The sequence below is a fragment of the Anoplopoma fimbria genome, chromosome 24, assembly GCF_027596085.1.
Source record: "Anoplopoma fimbria isolate UVic2021 breed Golden Eagle Sablefish chromosome 24, Afim_UVic_2022, whole genome shotgun sequence".
Lineage (NCBI taxonomy): Eukaryota > Metazoa > Chordata > Actinopteri > Perciformes > Anoplopomatidae > Anoplopoma > Anoplopoma fimbria.
The window spans coordinates 14,473,943-14,494,013 of NC_072472.1; the positions used below are offsets into that span (position 1 = coordinate 14,473,943).

The 20,071-nt window shown below is 41.0% G+C and overlaps 1 protein-coding gene across 2 annotated transcripts; it reads right to left on the reverse strand.

Annotated features, from left to right (window-relative positions):
- Positions 1–601: 601 nt before the first annotated feature.
- Positions 602–19,813, reverse strand: ssh2b (slingshot protein phosphatase 2b). 2 transcript variants are annotated; one of them, XM_054625238.1, is made up of 15 exons: positions 19,487–19,813; positions 15,536–15,579; positions 8,277–8,389; positions 8,069–8,133; positions 7,858–7,979; positions 7,702–7,767; positions 7,511–7,576; positions 7,188–7,382; positions 6,987–7,080; positions 6,686–6,814; positions 6,290–6,336; positions 5,949–6,095; positions 5,577–5,777; positions 3,896–4,910; positions 602–3,422 (listed from the first exon to the last, which is right to left on the reverse strand). In XM_054625238.1, exons 1-15 carry the CDS (start codon positions 19,547–19,549, stop codon positions 2,112–2,114), a joined length of 3,678 nt encoding a protein of 1,225 aa, XP_054481213.1. In that variant the 5' UTR covers positions 19,550–19,813; the 3' UTR covers positions 602–2,111. The 2 variants fall into 2 exon arrangements, with proteins under 2 accessions (XP_054481213.1, XP_054481212.1); XM_054625237.1 differs by lacking the exons at positions 15,536–15,579; positions 19,487–19,813 and adding an exon at positions 10,861–11,005.
- Positions 19,814–20,071: the final 258 nt, after the last annotated feature.

A 20,071-nucleotide genomic window follows, 5' to 3' on the forward strand; every position in this document is an offset into this window, starting at 1 on the left:
ATATCAGGTTAAACATTTGAATATATTAAAAACGTACCTACAGGCTTCACGTGCTATTTTCCACAACAGTGTATTAAAGTAAATAGTTTTCCATTAAACTACTTTCTATCAAAGACTGACAATGTGTTCTGAGGATGATCAAGAGTAACAGTGACACCTTTAACCTCACCAAAGGGAAAACTTACATTTGTTTAAAGTAACAGAGAGAATACTCACCTCATAAAATAAAAACCCATCCCGACGTGTTGGAAAAATAAATTAACCAAAGAAGAAAACAGGAAATGTTAACACATTCTCGGTCATTGGTATGCAGGATAGCATTGGTTCCATCCATATATAGTAAGGATTTTCTGCTTTTTTAATTTAATATCATAGTTAACTAAATATCTTTGGGTTTTGATTGGTAAGTCGAACAAAAGAAGCAAGTTGAAGATGTGACCTTGTGGTGTTAACAGGAAACTATGGACATTTTTTGCTATTTTTCGACATAACGATGGTCAAAATAATGGCTAAATGCCAAAAACTTAGCAAGATTGTTAAAAACATATCTTGCCATGACCTTAGCATCACTGTACACAGTCTCACAGCAAAACAGACTCAATAATTTCCATTGTTTAATGGTCACAGTTGAAGCACATTATATAAAAGAATATTTACACTGATAGTTTAAAATAAAACACAAATAAAATCAGGTTTCTGACAATACACACGCATACCCAACAGCTGCTACTACCCAAGCATGCTCCCCAAAAGTAGCAACCATACATTAAAAAAGCCACATTAAAAGTAAAAGGGAGTAAAGTGCATGTATGACAGGCCTCCCTGTACAGACATTTCTGATAGACTGCAGAGAAGCTTCACTTGCCAGTGACAGGCACACTCCTAAAATTTGTACAAAATAGATAACGATTATTAAAATTTTTAAAAAGAAAAGTTCACACCCACATAGTAATGTTGTGCTACACAGTCACACACTGACAAAATCCAGATATAAAAACATGTACGGTTCCTAAAATGTTAACAATCACAATATAGACCTTTACATCCCGAAGAGAACATAGCAGAAACCTCACAAATATACACTGTGCCTTGAACTCCCAATCCCCTAACCTTTCTCCCACACAGCAATACATACATAAAATGTCTAGTTTGAGTGGCATATGAACTGTGAGAGGACATGAGAGAGACAAACTGTTTACTTAAGTCATCAAGTGAAGTTTCCGACTGAAACATTCCAGGAATCCAGACGTTTATGCAGGTCAGATTTGGTTCACACTTACTGAGGTATCGAGAAGTCAAAACAAACATTAACAACCCACATCAGGCCTCTTCTCTTTGCATTGTGTTTTTAAAAAAAAAACCTGAATGAAGATGATCTGCTGTTAGAATAACCCATGTTTAAGTCAGTCTCCAGGCAACAAAAGTAACTTTGATTGGAATTATTTGTCAGTATAATGTCTGCAGGTTTGAGAAGTCTGAATGTTGAGTTGATACATTTACCTGTGAGATTGTACCTGCCGTTTGATTTTCTTGGCAGCTACCCAGCACAACTGGCAAATATTGAAGAAGAGACATGGACGCAAAAGAAGAGGAAAACAGATGCTACATTCCACCTAACATCATGTCGAACTTTTCAATAAACAAACAGCGATCAAGTAAATATCAAGTTCACTATGGAAAAAACAGCGATGATGTAGAGAATGAATATGTGCAGGCTCAGGCATTTTAACATTAGAAACAAAGTTATTATTAACCTTTGAAGATTGTTTTTGCTGCTTTCTGTAGGACTTCTTCTGGAAGGGTTCCAACTACACAGCGCTTCTTCCAGTTTGATTCATAGGTTTAGTTTCAATTGAAAACCTTCATAGCCATGTCACTGTTCCTGCACTGAGAAAAGTATCTCATATCTTGGATTTCACAGTGAGGAAAACATGTACAGAAACATCTTAACATATTCTTTAAGGCAAGAGGCATTGGTTTGTTTTGCTGAATGAATCCAACATTATGCACTTGATTTACAATTCTCACAGGTGTGCACTATCCCTCTTTCTCTCTCACACACACACATACACACACACACACACACAACACACACACACACACGGTGAGGGTTACATGGTGTGGTAAAGGGTACTAGCAGTTTTTTTCCTAAGCCGCCGCAGGGGGTGAGTCCTTCCATATTGCTGCCTTGTTGCCATAAGTGTCAGCCCAGACACATGCAGAGAGTCTTGGTCAGAGTTAGGGAATTCTCCTGTTTGCGGACTGGACGGTGGAGAGGCTCCTGGTGAGGTTTCTCCAGCTTCAGAAAGCCTCCTCACCCCAGTCCCGAGGACTTCTGGCTGCTGGCCGGCTGAGGAAGGAGAGTTGTGGACCCGTTGCTTCTTGGACTCATCGCTAGCTGTGTGGATCAGAGGTTCTGCTGACGATGGAGCTACAGAAGAGCGGCTGAGCTCCCACTCACTCAGGTCATTGGCGAGCAGCTCCAGACAGCCCAGCTTGGCCAGGGAGGCCGAGCGCTTCATCAGGGATGGCGGGGTCAGTCCAGCCTGGCGAATCCTCGCTTCCACCTCTCTGACCCTCTTCTGGATACCGCTACCTCGATTCTGAGTGGTTCCAAGACCGAGGCCAAAAACCTGGCCCACACATCTTGACTTGCAGGCGCTGTCCATGCTCACCTGCTGCAGGAAGGCACCCAGCTCGCACAAAGTCTCCCACGTCTCCCTCATGATAATGTCACTGTGAGGTCCCTCTGTGGGGCAGTCCCAGTCGGTGCCTGACTCCAAATCTGTCACGCCCTCCAAACACAGGAAGTTCACAGAGGCAAAAGGAGAATGGGCAGAGCGTTGGAAAGGAGAAGAGGTAGAGAGCAATCTAATATCAGCAGGTTGGAATTTGTGTCCTTTTGTGCTTTTGTCATTATTTCCTAGTGCACCCACATCAGCTACATCTCCACCCTCTCTTTTAACTGGTCCAAACTTATCACCGTCGTCCGCATGCTCGTCCTGCACGGTGCTAACTTCTGACACTTGCAGTCCAACCGATGTGTTGTGTGGATTCGACATTGTCACAGCATGGACGCTGTGTGGACGCCGCTGAGGGCAGGACATGCTGCGGGAGAGGGACGGAGGAGATGAGGAAGGTGACGGAGTCTCATGCTCTTGTTTCATTCTTTGCTCCAGCTGTCGCGTGACACGCCGCACAGACCCCCTCGTCCAATCGCTGCACAGACGACCAGGAGCCGCCTCCTCTTCTTCTTCTTTGTTTCTCACTTCCTCTTTAACATTCTCAGCTTCCTTCTGTGATAAAACATCTCCATCATCTATTTCCTGCATCGACTTCCTCACTTCCTGGTCCTGGGGGCCCTGTGGCTCTGTGTGCACTGCAGCCTTCAGTCCTGTGACCTGCACAGGGATGATCATTTCCTACAAAGACAAGAGAGATAATATAAAACATAATTGGGTTTCAAGGCCAAACAAAACTTGTACCCATAGAGTTATTTAAAAAAAAACATTCAAGTAAAATGGATTCTGATGTTACACCACTAGATGGCGCCTTGAACTAAAGAAAACACAAGCAAGCAAACAACATACTAATTTGAGACCAAATTGACTTGCTCAATTCACTACCAAATGTGGCAAAAAAAAATCTAATTTTATCTGAGAATTATTTGAATAATCTTTATTACAATGTGCATCTTAAACAAGTGTAGCCATGAAAAAAGAACCAAAACATCCACGCATTTAATAATCCAAAATGAGACATAACATAAAAAGAGCATGAGAGATACTCTGATAAATATCTATCTGACCCAAAGTTTAGAAAATAATGTTGGTGTTTGCAATGAAAATAACTGTGCAGTAGTTATGTAAAGTTTTGCAATGTGTAGTAGCCTTACTTGTCTTTTCTCCTCCACCTTCCCCTCACTAATGGGGACCTCCTGAGGCAGCGGCTGTTGTTCCTTGCCACAAGTCTTCAGCTGGGGTGACTGCTGCACTGCAGCACAGTGAGTTTTACCATCTTGACTCATTCCCTTGAACTTTTCTCTGGCACTGAAAAAGTTTATGTGATCAGGGCTGTGGCCGAACAACAACACGTTGTCATGTGGAATGGCACTGGGGTGGCTGATAAAATCACTAGTGGAAGGAGAATGTGCTGTTAAACCGTCCAAAGACAAGCCACACATGTGTTGGTCAAAGTCTGTGTTTTTGACAGGCACCGGTGCAGACAAACACTGGGGTCCAGCCTGTTGTGTGCTTTGTGTTGTCATTGGCTCAGGCAACAGCACTAGCATTGGTTTCATCACAGGCAGAGAGCAGGACACCACCAGGGGTTTGATAACCTCATCCACGCAGTCTGGAGTTGGGGATGGAGCAGGGGAGAGGGGGAGCTGAAAGGATGGGGTCACCGCGGCTGTGTTTTGAGGTTCAGGCAGCACAGTGGCGGCCCTCGGCTGGGAGAGAGGAGGCGATGAAGGCTGCTCCTCAGAGTCACATAAGCCGTTGGAGAGTGGAGGAGATAACAGAGACACAGAGCCAGCTGTGGACTCGGGACAAGGGGAGTCCAACTGGCTGATTTGGACTTCAGCAGAATGAGAAGGGGCTTCAAGGCTTCGAGCTTCAGTATCGCCTGACAGGGCCGCCACCCCCTGAAAGGATGACGAGCTGTACTGATTGGAATGGATGCCAGTATCAGGCTGGCTGGTGGAGTGCGTTGCTTTGCCAGTGATGGCTGAAGTTCCCAGTGAATCCAGCAGTTCTTTCACAGAGGGACCAGGCGCGCTGCTGGCCTGGTTATGGGGGTCGGAGCGACCCAGGCTGTGCGGTTGGGCGTAAGATTTAGACAGTGGCTCATGGTGGTCAGACAGGTCGCTATCAGAGTGAGAACGCCACAGTTTGTTGTGCCTCTGCTTGCTGTAGGAGGGTGGGAAGAAACATGGCACAACAAAAATGTTTTCACATCAATACTATCCTCTTGATGCAAACATATAAACGTGCAAATAAATACTGTTTATGTCATTTAATAAGGTTGAATAATAGTGCTAAATATGTCACAAATAAATATTATGTTGATATGAAATGCACTTTAAAAAGGGTGCACTAATCAATATTTTTTATTAACAATGGGTAAAATGACTATGTTCAATGTGAAAGAGGTCACTAATTGCTTTGGTTTTTGAGCCTGCAAACTAAGCTTTGATCAACCGTGTTTACAGCTAATTTCAGTGAAAAAAAACAAGTGAACGCTACCTGCCGGTATGGAAAGGCAGACAGACAAAGTTAACGACTAGCTGATGAGCACAGTGGTTCATTCAATAGCTTCCGTAAAGATATATATTTTTCTTCAATCAATGGAGAACAGACCAGAGCTCGAATGTTAACGGATATTACATCCATTTACATTTGTTATGTCACTTGTGACAATTTGTCAATGTTGTGTTAACAGCTTGATCTTCCGACCCCAGTCTCATCCTGGTGGATGGTTATATTTCAGTAGCCTTAGGAAATCATGCAGTACATGCATTTGCTACACACTCAAATTCACATTTAATATATACTTGTGGGTGTTTATGTGGGTACCTTGCCAGCAGTATGCCCTGATACTCCTCCAGCTGTCTCATGAAAGACGGGTTAGGTTTGGTCACAGCTCGACGCTCCTTGACGTAATCAAAGGCTTTTTTCAGATCCCAGCCGTGCTCCTTCATGGCGTATGCAATCACTGTGGCTGCAGAGCGACTAATGCCCATTTTACAGTGCACCAGGCACTTTGCTCCGGCTTTCCTGGAGTAGATTTGAAGAATCAAGCAGACATATCAGTCTATCATTGTCAACAGTTTTGTAAGGCAGTTTTTTGAAAGGAGCAAACTCCTGAAAGAGCGACTGACGTGAAAAAGACACTGCTCTGACAAGATGAGAGAAGAAAAAGAGAACATGCAAACTTCAGAAACTCACCTGGCTCTAGTTATAAACTTGTAGGTTTCATTCCAATAAGCAAGCAGGTCCGTGGCCTCCTCATCGTAAACACGGATGTTGTGGTACTCAAACACACCGGGGAAGAAGTTATCAATCTCCCTTGTTACATTCAGGATGTACTGAACCCTGAGTGAGAATGAGACATGAATGAGAGGACAGATCAGAAGAAGGTGAGACAGATGAGTGTATATACAGTCTGAATATCGACACAAAACATTTAATTTAATTCTAACAAAATGATTGCTAAGGTCTTATTATATAATACGTTGTCTTTATTGACTTCAGTACAGCTTGTGTTGTTGTTTTTGCCCCCCCCTTACCCGCTCTTCTGCAGCTCCTCCAAATTGGATGCATTCCACTCAGATCCCTTTAGGAAACAAAAGCAATATTCAGACTAGTTCAGAGCCTTCCACTGATTTAGCTTGAATTCTGTTGCAAAGCTTGCCAGACATCCAATGTGCACTCCAAACCAAACACAAACCTCAAGTTCCTCAAAATTTGAACTACACAAAAGAATCTCGTATTTTGCCAGGTTCCCCACACATGGACTAATCCTGACATAAAACCAATGTTCATACTTTTGACTTTTAAGTCTTCTTATCAATTGCTTTGTAATCTAGCTGTTCTTGGAGTTTTTCATCCTGTGGACTTCAATGTAATTAACACTGTTGCCAAAAGCAGCATTGTTACTCTAGAAGTGTTTTGATATAACCTACCAAGAAGACGTGATCAAAGATCTCAGTAGGACTGTCCATCTGGCCCAGAATGATAATCATCTCATTGTCAATGAACTCTTTGAACTCTCGCAGGTTGCATGTCATGTGCATTTCCAGCGCTGTTCGGATCTACGAAAAACATTCAGACAAAAAAACGTTAAAATCTGAAAACAAAAGTTAAATACTGGTGAAACATTTCCCTTTTTCAAAAAAAATCATTTTTTGAGAGGGACTAAATTTTCAGGGATGGGTGCATTCGTTTGTAGCATTTTCAAATCCAACATCTGAAGCACTGACTCACTTCTTTGCAGGTGACATTCTCAAGGTCTTTTTGCATCATAACCTCCCTCAAACTGGTTTTGATCCGACGCTCTGTCAGCTCCCTCTCTGTAGGTCTGCAGAAACAAGAAATAATTATTGTCATATTGTCTAGAAAAATATTTAAATTCAAGGGAGAAAATAAAAAAGTGAAAAACACATTTCACATGATCTTGATACTTACGCATTAGAGAAGAGCACGGGCGAATCGGCACGGTGCGACTGCACGTCCTGCATGGCGTTCCACTCGTTGATGCGTGCCTGGTCGGAGCAGACTCTGCTTTGATAGTAGCTAACCCAGGTGAGGAACAAGCTGCCTGGAAAGTAGTTGTGACAACGAGCCACCTCGCATGCTTTATGGAGTGACTGGAGGGCCGACCTGCGAGTAAGTAATTGTGAGTGAAAAATTAGATTGAGTGACAGGAGATGAAGGGGAGAGTTCGACAGATCAAGTAAATCCCAGGGACACGCTTTAGATACTAAGATGCACGCTTGTAAACAACTCACCACATGGCCTGCACAGAAACCGGCTTGAATACATGCACTTTGTTATCAGTTGACACACTGAAACCCCTGGGAGCAAGAAGAGAGGGAACACAGTTATAAAAAATAAAAAAAAGACACAGTCAGACATCTCAGCATCCTGGTGTTTAGTGTGCGATTGCTCTGTGATTGAAACATGCTGGATATTTTCTTACCCATCTCCGTCAAGATGTATCAATGTGTCGCTCCATAAGGGCAAAACCATCCCTACAGAACATGAGCTGGGAGGAGAAAAAAAACTCAATGTTAAAATTTTATGCACTAAATAATACAAGCAGGTACATATACATGTGTGTATGTTTCTGTCTCACCTATCTACAGGACTGAAATCCATTCCGAGCACCACGCTCTCCTCCGTGTCTTGGCGGCCATTGGTTGAGACCACCACCATGTAGCGGGTGATCTGAGTGTGAACACTCTCCAAACGAACCGCCTGGAGCAGGAAAAACACAGTTGATGTCTTGGCAGCTGGTTGGCAACCTTAAGACTGCATTGTGTGTCTGCGCTGTAGTGTTTACCCACCAGTTTGATGTTGTCCTCTGGTCTGAGGAGAGTGAACATGGTTTGTAGATGCTGCTGGATGTCTCCTGGTAAGATACGAGTGATAAAACACATCTTTGATCAGAGTCAAAATCTGCAGCTATGCATAAATTATAGCTTTTCGTTTTAACCAGCAGCACTATCAATAGTTGAACATTGATTGTTCTTGAGGAAGACATTTCTGCCTTACCTGCATGTTTGCTTCGCAGCTGTGAGAAGCGAGAGGCAGACGAAGGAGAGGAGCCATTTCCTCGAGGTAAGAAGAGAGCAGCCCCTTTAACTGTCAGGAAACTTTCACTGAGGCTGGACGGATGGAGAGAAAAAAACAAAATCAGTGATAAATGATAAATAGTAATAAGATTCCTCATGGAGAGAGCCTTATTTTTTTTATTTTTTTTCACAGTTAAGTTTACCCAACAATCAAACACTATTGGCTCCAACTTAAGAAGAGAGGAGTTTGTGTGCAAATGTTTAGTTTGTAGAGCTGAAACAATTAGTGGATAAATAAATTAGATCATCAAAACAAATATAATCAGCAAATATAAACGACAAATCTTTTAAATAGTTTTTCCATGTAAAAAAAGGCAAATATTCCCCTGCAACATCTTCTCAAATGTGAGGATTTTCTGCCTTTCTCCATCTTACATCATAGTAAACTCAAAGTCTTTCGGTTTGGGGCCATTGCTCAGACAATCCTCCAATATAAAACACACAGATGGGAATTTGTCACCATTTACTGACAATTGATAGATTCAACTAATTGTATGTATTGTCCTATAATGCTACAGTGGAGACATGTAAAGCAAACAGGGTTGCTGGTGTTGTTGGGGATGATGTCTCTGTATTCCCCAAATTAATGAAGCAGAAGTTTATGTTCTTCATCATGAAAACATCCGCTGAATATTGAGTAAGGGATTTTTTTGTCTAAAGGTTGAATGAGTTTCAATATTAGTGAATTCATCTTTTGTTTTCTTAGAGAACACACATGACAACCCCTACAAACAATATATACACGAGACAATAATGGGAGAGATAAAGTGCCTTTGTGAGCCTTTCAAAACACTTCACTGTGACACTTCAAACTGCAGCTGGTTCCAATAACGTACGGCTTAACTGAAATGGACATGTTCATAAAATGACAGAAGGCACAACACACAAAGACACTGAGTCACAGTGGAAGAAAACAGACAGACCGGTCACCCATCCAACTATCCAATTACTTTTTTCAGATGAACGAGCAGACATACCTGCAGTTGTTATCTTTGTGCTTTATAGGCAATTACAACTTAACTGGCTGGGGCTAAGACTTAAGTACTTTATGGCACAAAACTAAACAACTACCTGGCATGAAATTGGCATTCCCAGCTAAGTTAAACTTAGGGGCTAAAAATAACAATGCAGTCCAATGATATTAATGTTGCTCTGGCTTTTTTTTTTTTTTTTTTTTTTTTTTTTTTTTTTTTAAATCACAGCCAAAATCATAGCATGCAACAATACATCCGATGTTTGACAAAGAGTTTTCTATACTTGGCATTAAAATGACACCATTGTGTTATGAAACAATGGATTGAATGCACCACTAACAGCAGTTATCCTGTCCATACTTGTCGCTCCATACTAAGGGCTAGCGGTAAATATAGGCATAGACTAAGGAAGGACTATAAGAAACAGGAAGTCCTATTCTGTCACCTTCTGCTGTTTAGACAAAGGGGAAAGGGACAGCAGTAATTACAAAAGTTATAGTTAGGCAATCCATGACTTCTAAACATCAGCTTTGAAAGTATCCACTTTGATTTCAGAGTAAGTAAATTTAGTTAAAGATTTGTGACATGTTCATATTTGATACAATTTTTTCTGAACACAGTCACAGCCCACATATTACTCACATTTAAGTAAAAAAGAAAAAGAAAAAATGGATCTGTGGCACATGGCATGAATTTCATTAATGATTATCATATAATAATTGTCTCCCAGTGATACTTTTCATTCAAGCGCAAAAAGCCTCTACACCCTCCTCAGGACAACAGAGGGATAAACAGCAACAAACACTGAGTTGTGTTCCATCCTAGGTCCTTTCAGGACAGAGGCTGACGGTTGAGTTTGCACTCTTTCGCAAAGTATAAATCAACACACAGCAGTACTAGACAAATGTTTTTTTTAACCACAAAACTATTGCTTGACTTGGTTGATCTAGGTTTATTCCTGTTTGTTCTGTAAAGACACTTGGCTGGCAGATCAATCACATCCTCTGATGCATTAACAATCTGTAGCAGGTACACAGTGAGCCTTTCCTGCTGTGCCCCCTCAAGATGCATTTTAGTCTCATCAGAAAAAAAAAAATGTAGGTGGAAGAGCATACATCTGAGCAGATGCGAGTATGGCATGTGGCAGACATTCACATGGAGCAAAGGGAAGTAAAACCTCTTCCTGCAGCCCTGATTGTGCTGTTTATGTGCCGTCACATCCTTCCGTTTAAGTCATCATGGGAAAAACCACGTCTTTGTCATGCTAGATCACTGTTTTCAAATATTGGAAAGCTGGGTAAATGAGAATATGACCTGTGCCCATAGAGTGTGTTCCAAGATGGAATATAAAAGGGGGCAGTATAAGTAAGTCTCAAGTCAGAAGATAATGTCAAACCATTCACTAAATCAGACTCCAGCTGGCTTCATTAAGCATCTGACTAATGAGAAAGCAATAGCCTCAAAACTGCAACTCATAGCCAATTATTAGTCCACAGAGAGGCTGCGGCTGTGGGCACAGTGTTAACTTACAGCTGATAAATTTCCCCCCGAGAGATCACGGAGTTCTCGGTGAAATAAGGTCTCATCTTCACCCCGCAGCTCGCGCAGAAGCAGCAGCAGCCCGATGAGCTCCGTGGCGCGGTCACAACACCCGGAGGCATCGGTGCTCTGGTGGCGGGGGGGCGGGGGCAGGGTCGCACAGAAGCGGACTGTAGTGATGGATAGTCGCTGCTGTGGTGTGGAGGAGGACGCCACTCCGCACTTAATTGTGAAAACGCAGAAGCTCTGGTGAAGTCTCACTTTGATATTTTGCTTTAAGTGGACATTCAGGATTTAGGGGGAAAATCCGTCAAACGGTAAAAAAAAAAAAAAAAAAAACAACAACATTGACACGTCTAGCACATGTGGTAGCAGCGCAGGTGTCTCTTCATCTGCTCAGTGTGATGCTGTGTCAGTGGTCTGCAGCAGGCTGCGGTAAAAAAAAACACTGTCGCGAGAGGGGAGGAGACTCACGAGATCCAATCGGTGAAAAACAGCAGTCTGCCGATGCCTGTATCAGGGATTATTAGTGCCACAGTGAACACTGGGGTAACAATGACAAAGAAAACATGACTCCTAACATAAACAACTCTTGAGCAAGATATAAAAAAGTAAATTGATTCTTTTGAAAACGAATAGAAATGAATTATTTTACTGGCAATCATTGAATTTATTAATGTGACTAAATGTATTAAGATACAATAGATAATAGGATCAAGGTTTTACTGCAATTCATGAAGGTTTCTTTGCACCTTCAGTCCCAGCTGTTCCTAATGTAGAACATATTACCACATACCATGCAGCAGGACATGCTCACTGCATGAGTAGATCAGATGTTTTTTTCAAATGACAAGTCAAGAGAGATTCATATTAATATTATTGTGTAGTTTTTTTATTTTGACGCTTTGGCAACATTGTTTTTTCTGAAACTTCCATGCCAATAAAGCCACATTGAGTTGAATTGAGATAATTAGCATTGAATTGACTCTGACCAGGATTGAACAGGGGATTTCGTGATCATCAAAGGAAATGTAAAGCTGATAAGCACTCTTCAATATTTGTTTATTTCTCGCAATTCATATCGTTATTGGAATATTGAACAATATCATTGCACGTAGCAGATTTTCCTCATATTTAGCAGGCCTTCCCTTCCCTACACTCTTAACTAGTTCAGAGGGTCTTCTTGGTACAGACTAGTGTCATTTTTGTCAATTACTGACAATTTACTATCTTCTCTTGGCTACGGCAGCCTCTGTATTAATAACTTATAATAATAATAATAATAATAATAATAATAATAATAATAATAATAATAATAACAACTTTATTTATATAGCACCTTTAAAAACAGAGAAGTCTGTCAAAGCACAAAAAAGTGCTTTGAACAACAAGCAAAAGTAACCAAGTAATTTAGCTTCCATGACAACACTTCTCATGATAAAGCATTAATGACTCCCCATAAACAGAGGGGCATCCTCTGGAGAGTGTGGGCTACACACTGATAACACTTAGGTTTCCTGCCTAGAAGTTGTGTAACCTACTAGGTTACACAACTCTGTAGGTCTGTAGCCTTTACGGAACATTCTCACCAGAGTAGGAGACACCTGACACCTAAATGTGCTGTTGCTTCCAGCAACAACAACAACAACATCAACGGAAAAAGGATTGAGAAATCAAAAAAGAGTCATCAGGGGTCCTGTGAACTGAGGAGAAACTTGACCTTAGACTTGGTAACGCTGCTTGTTGATCCCTTAAATTCATGAGATAGATTACAAATTGGGGGAAAATGTGTTGCTACCACCTGACTGACCACTCATAGAACTGGATAAACAACAACTGCGGTGGTATTTTTCTGTTAGGTCCATAGGTGGCCTGTGTGATACTGCATAAGTGCGTCTGAGCTGTGTGTGTCTTTTGTACAATAATCTGCGGCCCTTGACCCTGCTTGATCAATCAGCCAGGTGCTGTGATTCAGTAGCGAGATGAGGTAGGTTGATTTGCTCCATGATGTTACAGACGTTGACCTCCTCTCAGTGGTTTAACATATCAAAGTATGTATTCTAAATGTTGTAGCAACACAGTCAAGCATTAAAGGAGACAAGGAATATGCAGCAGAAGGTCAAGAGTTCAGTGGAGGCATAAACACGATGAAAGATACCCGATCAGACTTAATCTCAGGAGATACTCATCAATGACTGATATATGCTGCTTAATCTGACAGTTACACAATCAACACCGACGCTTCCTGTTCAACTCTCTGAGTTTAGCTTTCCTTTTCATGTCATAAGTCTCCTCTTCTGACTGACTTTCTTTGGACATGGACCCCCACTAATCCCTTCCATCTCCCGATCCTCTTTCTTTAGTTGGATTTATCAATTAAGGAAATATCTGTTACAACTGTTATAAAAGTCTAGCAAGGAACAGTCCTGGTTCATAGTCCTGTTCTCCAATCCCATCCATGGACTCTTAACAACCTACATGCTTATGTTTGAGGTGTTGGACCCATCTCCCAAGGTCCAACTTACAGTTCTTTTACTTGACAGCTGAAATTCACACTGTTCAATGACAGTGAAGCAGTGAAGGCTTGTGTGGTTGTTACGTACATGCAGACAGACACCGAACACTCCTCTGTTACTCTTATGTCTCCATGTAAACAAACAGACAAGCAGTTACCTTAGTGATTACCACATCACAAGTGGATTATAAAAGACAAGACATAAACTGCGTCATAGTCATTTCCTCTTTCTCTCCCTGATTTCCCCTACGTAGTTCAACCAATGACGTTGCTGCTTCAGCTGATGACACTATTCTACTGATGTCACTGACTTTAATCAGCAGCACTGCAGCCTTGCTTGTGCAGACAAACACGCTGCATCACTAAAGCCTTATTAAAGTCGTATTACAGTCTGAATGAATGTTACTGCCTGTGTCAAAGATGAGCTCTGCAGCAGTTGCTGGCTTCCAAGGCACGACAAGCAAGGACGTCATCATATGGGAACATTAATTCAGTATTTCAGAGGGCAGGCTCACTTATATTTAATCCTTTTTTGTCTCTTTGCAAGCACCTCAGACTATCAGGATGTGAATACACTACAGATACAGCTTGGACTTCATTAAAACAAGTATAATACTTAACTACTTAAATCCTGTGTTCCTATGTTGGTTATATGTAATTATTATATTTGACACGACACCAATGCTCTTCTCTTGTGATGCTCCCATATTACGTGATGGTAATGGCTCTTGACAAACTGTAAAACTGATTAAATTAGCTTAAATATCTTGAGGAACAAAACTGAAATCCATTACTTTCTGTGCATTGTTGGTTGGAACCACAGCAAAAGTAGCATAGTATTCAGTTACCTAGTAGGTAATCCCGAAATCAAGTTTCACACTAGAGAAGCAGAGAGTCACTAACCAGAGCGATACAAATGACTTGCAGCACATTAATGTAGATGAACCAATCGTAGCGTCTAACAATACTCCCTCAACTGAATACTATATCTCCTGGCCTCTGCAGCCTGTTATAATATACACAGCTATTCTGAAGCAAAGACAAGGCCCAGCTCCTAGGAACTTGACACTCATATATTGGTATGTGCTCTTTTGAAACATTTAATCATGTCCATAGAAGTAACAAGGTCATGGCGATGCATATACCGTAAAGTACCCCTGTTTATGATTGAAATCAATACATTTAGCCAAATGTGTATGTCTGTATGAAAGGGGAGCATCAATGGTCGAATAGTCTTAGAATTTTGAACAAGACATTTAAACAATATTAGTTTACAAAATACAGTAAATGAAAATATCATCTGATCCCATACTTATCTCTGTGCAAACTCACACACAGCCTCACTGTGTGAATATAGATTTCACTCCCAGCTGCACAAATACAGAAAGCCCTTTTCAGTTGGATGGCACTGAGCTCCAATGACCAGACAGACACAGAGGCGCTCTGACTTTGGGAGGGGCTACCAATCTGCCCCTGGATCTCTTGACCCACATACACAGACCTGACTCTCATGGAGCCTACTGCCCTCTATTGGACAGCTAGCAAACCGAAGTTAATTATCTCAAACATGAGAGGATTTCAAGAATTCATCTGTTATTAAAAGGGCCAAATAAAACAAAGCTGTAAGTAAGAGTGTTACTGAAACTTAAGTTCGCGGATATCATGTGAGTCTAGAACAAATAAACACAGTAGGCACAAAGGAAATTGTTGATTGCTGGTGGACTAAAAAAAAACAAGTTGCAAATGTGGTCGAGTGAAACAGGATAAACCAGATTCCAACTCCAGTTCAATGCCAGAGGCAACAAAGGACAGAAGCCGATTGTAAGACCACAAAAGCACAGCAGCTCACTGTATCAGTAGGGGAAGGAAGTTCTGCGGGGTCAGACACATTTAGTGATTCATCATCGAGTGCTTCTTCACGTAAAGTCTATTTTCTTTGCCTTTCGTTAGATAGGACCATATCAAGGTCAGGGGCAGAAACATAACAGGCCCTCTGTTCAGTCACCTCAGAAGAGGCTCCTTGTCTTATTAACCACATGACCTGGCAATACAATTTCACTGTTTTATATAAAAAATCTCACTGCACATCCTTTTTGAGTGGAAACTGGGAAAAAAAAATTGCACTGAGGTCAAATAGGGGACAAATCTTACCTCCTCGGCTGAGAGCGACGGTCATCCTCCCCACTACCGGACTCCTAAAGAGATAAAACAAGAAAATGACTCTTAATAATGCATAAGTTTAGTACAATATTGGACTTTAAACAACTGAGCTTGGTGATAGAGACACATTAAATCAACACATTATTATTTGTATATTCATTAATTATAATAATTACATAATTATAAACTTTCAACAGTCTTTTTCTATGTTATTGAGAATTTTTCCTTTTAATTTATTTTTATAATAAATAAAGATCACTTCATTGTGTAGCCACTATTTATCACAATGTTTTTTTTAAAAAGATTACACACAAGCTCTCATCAGCAATGTGAAATAATTCCTCTCAGAACTCTTTTAGCTATAGCAGGAAATAGCTGATACTATGTGCAGCTATTATTAAAAAAGTATTAATATGTTGATATAGATTGAGAATAATAACTGTTAGTATAAGCATAATGTTGGTCTTACCAAATTCAATTTATTTTATAATGCTCTGTAAAGGACTCACATTTAGAAAAAGTGCTGAAACAGTAAAGCTATCACTATTGTGGCAAAGCCGACCTTCAAATAAGAGACATTATTTAAAAAGATATATATAGTAAATGTTTTAGCAACATTAAATAAGCTTCCACTTGAACAAAACAAGTGAGACAAAATGGGGAAATTAATACAATCCTACTGTAAGGAAAAAAAAATCAAGTCGTTTGTGTTTACTAGCCAGCACACATACAGACACAAACACATTAAAAGTGCAAGTAGCATCCAACACAGTATTCAGTACACTATCTGAGCAAAGAGAAACAGTGCAGAGGAACAGGAGGGAAAGAAGAGTTCAGCTTCAACTCAATTTGTGCACTCTCCAGGAAAATGACCTCAGTCTGTTTTTAAGGTGTGGCCGGTCAGAGAATAACACATTCACATACAAAAACAAACAGGGAGATGAGGAAGAGAGAATAATAAAGACAAATTCAAATCACATTGTGGAATATGAAGCTTTGCTAAATGAGAAGGATTAGTGGCAGATTAACACCTGGCACTTATCTTGCAGGGCCTGGTTCTTATCTTGTTTACACTTTAGGCTTTACTAACCTAACAATATTATAAAACCATTACCAGCTTCATAAAATAAAGAAGTGGATTACAGGTTGATGAGCCCAGACAAAAGGATGAACTTGCAGGGCTGCTGGTGTATTTAACTTCCAGTATGAATGTGACATGGTATAGAATGGCTAATTTTTGGCCTAGTCATTGTTGAAGCAAAGTAGGAAAGGGTCTACCAGATTTTACAACCGGATCTTGTGACTCTGTTGCAGAACCACTCTCGGCCACATTATTCAAAGCAGGTTTCCATTGTGGGCTCTCTTACGCAAACACACAAGAGATACTTAAAACAGATCTTGTGGATCGTTGAACACCTCATGTAAAGTATGTGACTCTGGAGTCGATGTGACCAAAAGGTTTCTTCATTCAGAATCTTGATTGTACATCATTATGTGAGGCAACACTGAGAATAAGTAAGGGGTATCTCTTGTGTCTACTGTAAAATACATTTTAGTGGAGTTTTTATTTAAGTTTACTAGACTGGAAAGGGTTTAAGCGGTTGTGTCCTAGATCAACAAACTTTGTTTAGATGGTAAAACACACTGAGATTTTACATGTATGAAAATGTGAGAGGCTTTTCCACAAAGCTTATGGAAATGTGTAGCCTGAATGCGCAGGCTGGGCAGGGATCTGAAGGAGAGGAGACACGTCAGTGCTGCACTGGAAGTCACAAGTTACAGCATCGAGAGTCACAAGGTTAAAACTAGTATAGGCTTCTCCCTTCAAGGCAAACTGTGTTGTACACTGTGTGTTTTTACTGCAAACAACCTTATTATAAGGCAGACACACACCAGTGAGGCTGGACAGGTTTAACATATGGTTCAAGTAAAGATGGTGGAAGAAAAACAACTAGCTTGCATGTCAGAGAGACTTTACACACACACACAAACACACCACATAACAGCAAACACAGGAAACCAGACATGTCTGTGCAATGCGTTATCACTGTATGTGTGTGCGGGTTGCAACTTGAAAGCATATTTCCAGAAGAAAATGCTTCACATCCTTCACCACCCCAGACTGGCTCACCTTGCTAAATTACACATATGCATATCTTCTTCCTCTACTTTTACAGCTCCTGTCGTGATGAGAGACTTCCTGGCTCACCATCACATCTCTAACATACATGACGAGTCAAAGGAGAAACTATAGTGAAAACAGAGTAACTTAAGATTCTCTAATCCTTTATACTTATTTCTTGACAATCCTTAATATCCTTGTTTCATCTATTCTTGTTTATATTTTGAGTCGCTTTGGATGACAGAACAAATAACGTAAAATGTGTCTAGGATGGGTTCCCTTTCAAGGTCACAGGATTCTTTGTGACTGAAATTCTTGGCTAAAAGAATTACTTGACTACAGTTTGTGATTTGGGACATCGTGGAGGTGTAGAAAGTAACTCATTTTCACACAGAAACTGTAATCTTCTACTGGGTCCAACTCACAAGGAAACGGACGACAAAGTTCTGATTTTACTGTAGGGTCGGGCAATAATATGCTAATGCCTGCTGTGACGCAAGATAAAGTTGTCAGCAATTAAATATGTTGCTATAAAGTTTTCACTTATTCCATGGAAGCTATCTCTGGGCCAACTTGCAAATCAATTAGCAAGACTGGTTTACGACAAAATTAGATTTTTTTATATGATTTTTGAACTTCATTTGTCATGTATTTAATTCAAAAACAAACACCACAGTCCGTTTATTTCATTACAAATACATCCATATCAATGTCCCAATTTAAAATGATAGGTATACATAGACCTTAATACTGAATTGTATCAATATCGGCCACTCTTCTGGTCTATATCTTATTGGTAATATACCCATATAGAGGTTACAAACAGTAACACTGCCCAATTAACCAGCTTTGGGAAATAATTCATATCATTTATCACATAATGTCTCTGACAAAAACAAGGATGGCCAAAGACACGCAGTCAACAACAAACACAGGAAGTATGTGAAGTTGTGTGAAACAGACAGAGAACACGGCTTGAATGGTAAACTGAGAGAGTGTTACTTCCTGATTGTCTGACGGGATTCCCTGCTTCTGTAGAAACAAGACAACAACACCTGCACACACACACACACACACACACACACACACACACACACACACACACACACACACACACACAGACAGACAGACAGACAGACAGACAACAGAGAAAGAGACAGGAAGAGCGAGGCAGACTGGCAGAAAAAGACTGATAGATAGTCTGGGGAAGAGACAGACTGAGACAGACAACACACAACAACAATTCAAGGGTAAATACCCGCACTTATGCGGGTCACAAGGCGCTAATTAGGAGCGGAAGTGCATGACATATTTCTTTTTAGATATCTAAACTAAAGCAGTATTATTTGCTGTTATATTGTACAGCAAAACATAACAAATCCCACCATCCTGTCGATGAAAGTCTGGGTTTTCTCGTAGCAAGATCAGAGACCTTTGAGCTGGCGGAAGTGTGCATACAGGAACCATGTCAACAGTACAGTACAATAAAATATAATAACACAAGGGGAAGCTGTGCATTTTGCCTTGCTAAAAGGCACTGCCTCGTCAAACTGCGGTAACAAAACATCTCCGAGCAGGTGAGCTTAGCAGTAACAACACTGATAATGTCTCTGGAAACGATGAGCGGCTATAGTTCACGCATGCGCAGAAGTACAAAGGCAAGGCACTTTATGACAGTCAGCAGCCGACGAAAGACAGCGGAAATGGAGCCTTAAAAAAAAAAAAAAAAAAAAAAAAAAACCCTCCGATGGCAGAGACGTCTGAGTTTGGTAGTGAATGGCAGCGGTCACGGAAGAGGGCTGAATAAAGGCGACTCTTACCGACACGCAGGGGCTGGAGCTGGTGCTGGGGGTCGGTGATCGCTGCACGGTAACCAGCGCCATTCAGCGACCGGGAAGCGGACACCAGAGATGAAGCGACAGCGGCGAGACGAGCATAGTTGGTTTGAGGGGGAGAAACCCCAGCTGGAGCCGTGTGGTCGGTCTGTTCTCGCTCTCCTCGCTCCGTCTCTCTGGTCGAGGACTGTTTGACTACTCCCCGGCTCTTTCCTCTGTCGGCGCCCACTGCGCATGCGCAACTGTCCTTGGCTTGTCAGTCTCCGTTAACCGTCTGTGTGCTGGACGTAAACAAAGCATCCAGAGCAGCGCGTCCCTCAGTCAGACAAAAAGCCTGCAGCTGCTGATTTAGTGGTGAATTATGAGATAAGATGAGTAAATATGTACATCCATTGTCAGACAATCACCCTACAACGATTACATTCAGATAAGATATGTACTCTAGAAATGTATATTGTATTTCCATTAAGTTGGGGGATTTTGAGAAACAAAACCTATTAAAAGAATGATCAAAATCGATGCAGCAGAGGCCGAAATTTGCTAATTTTTAATCCATCAATTAATTTTGCC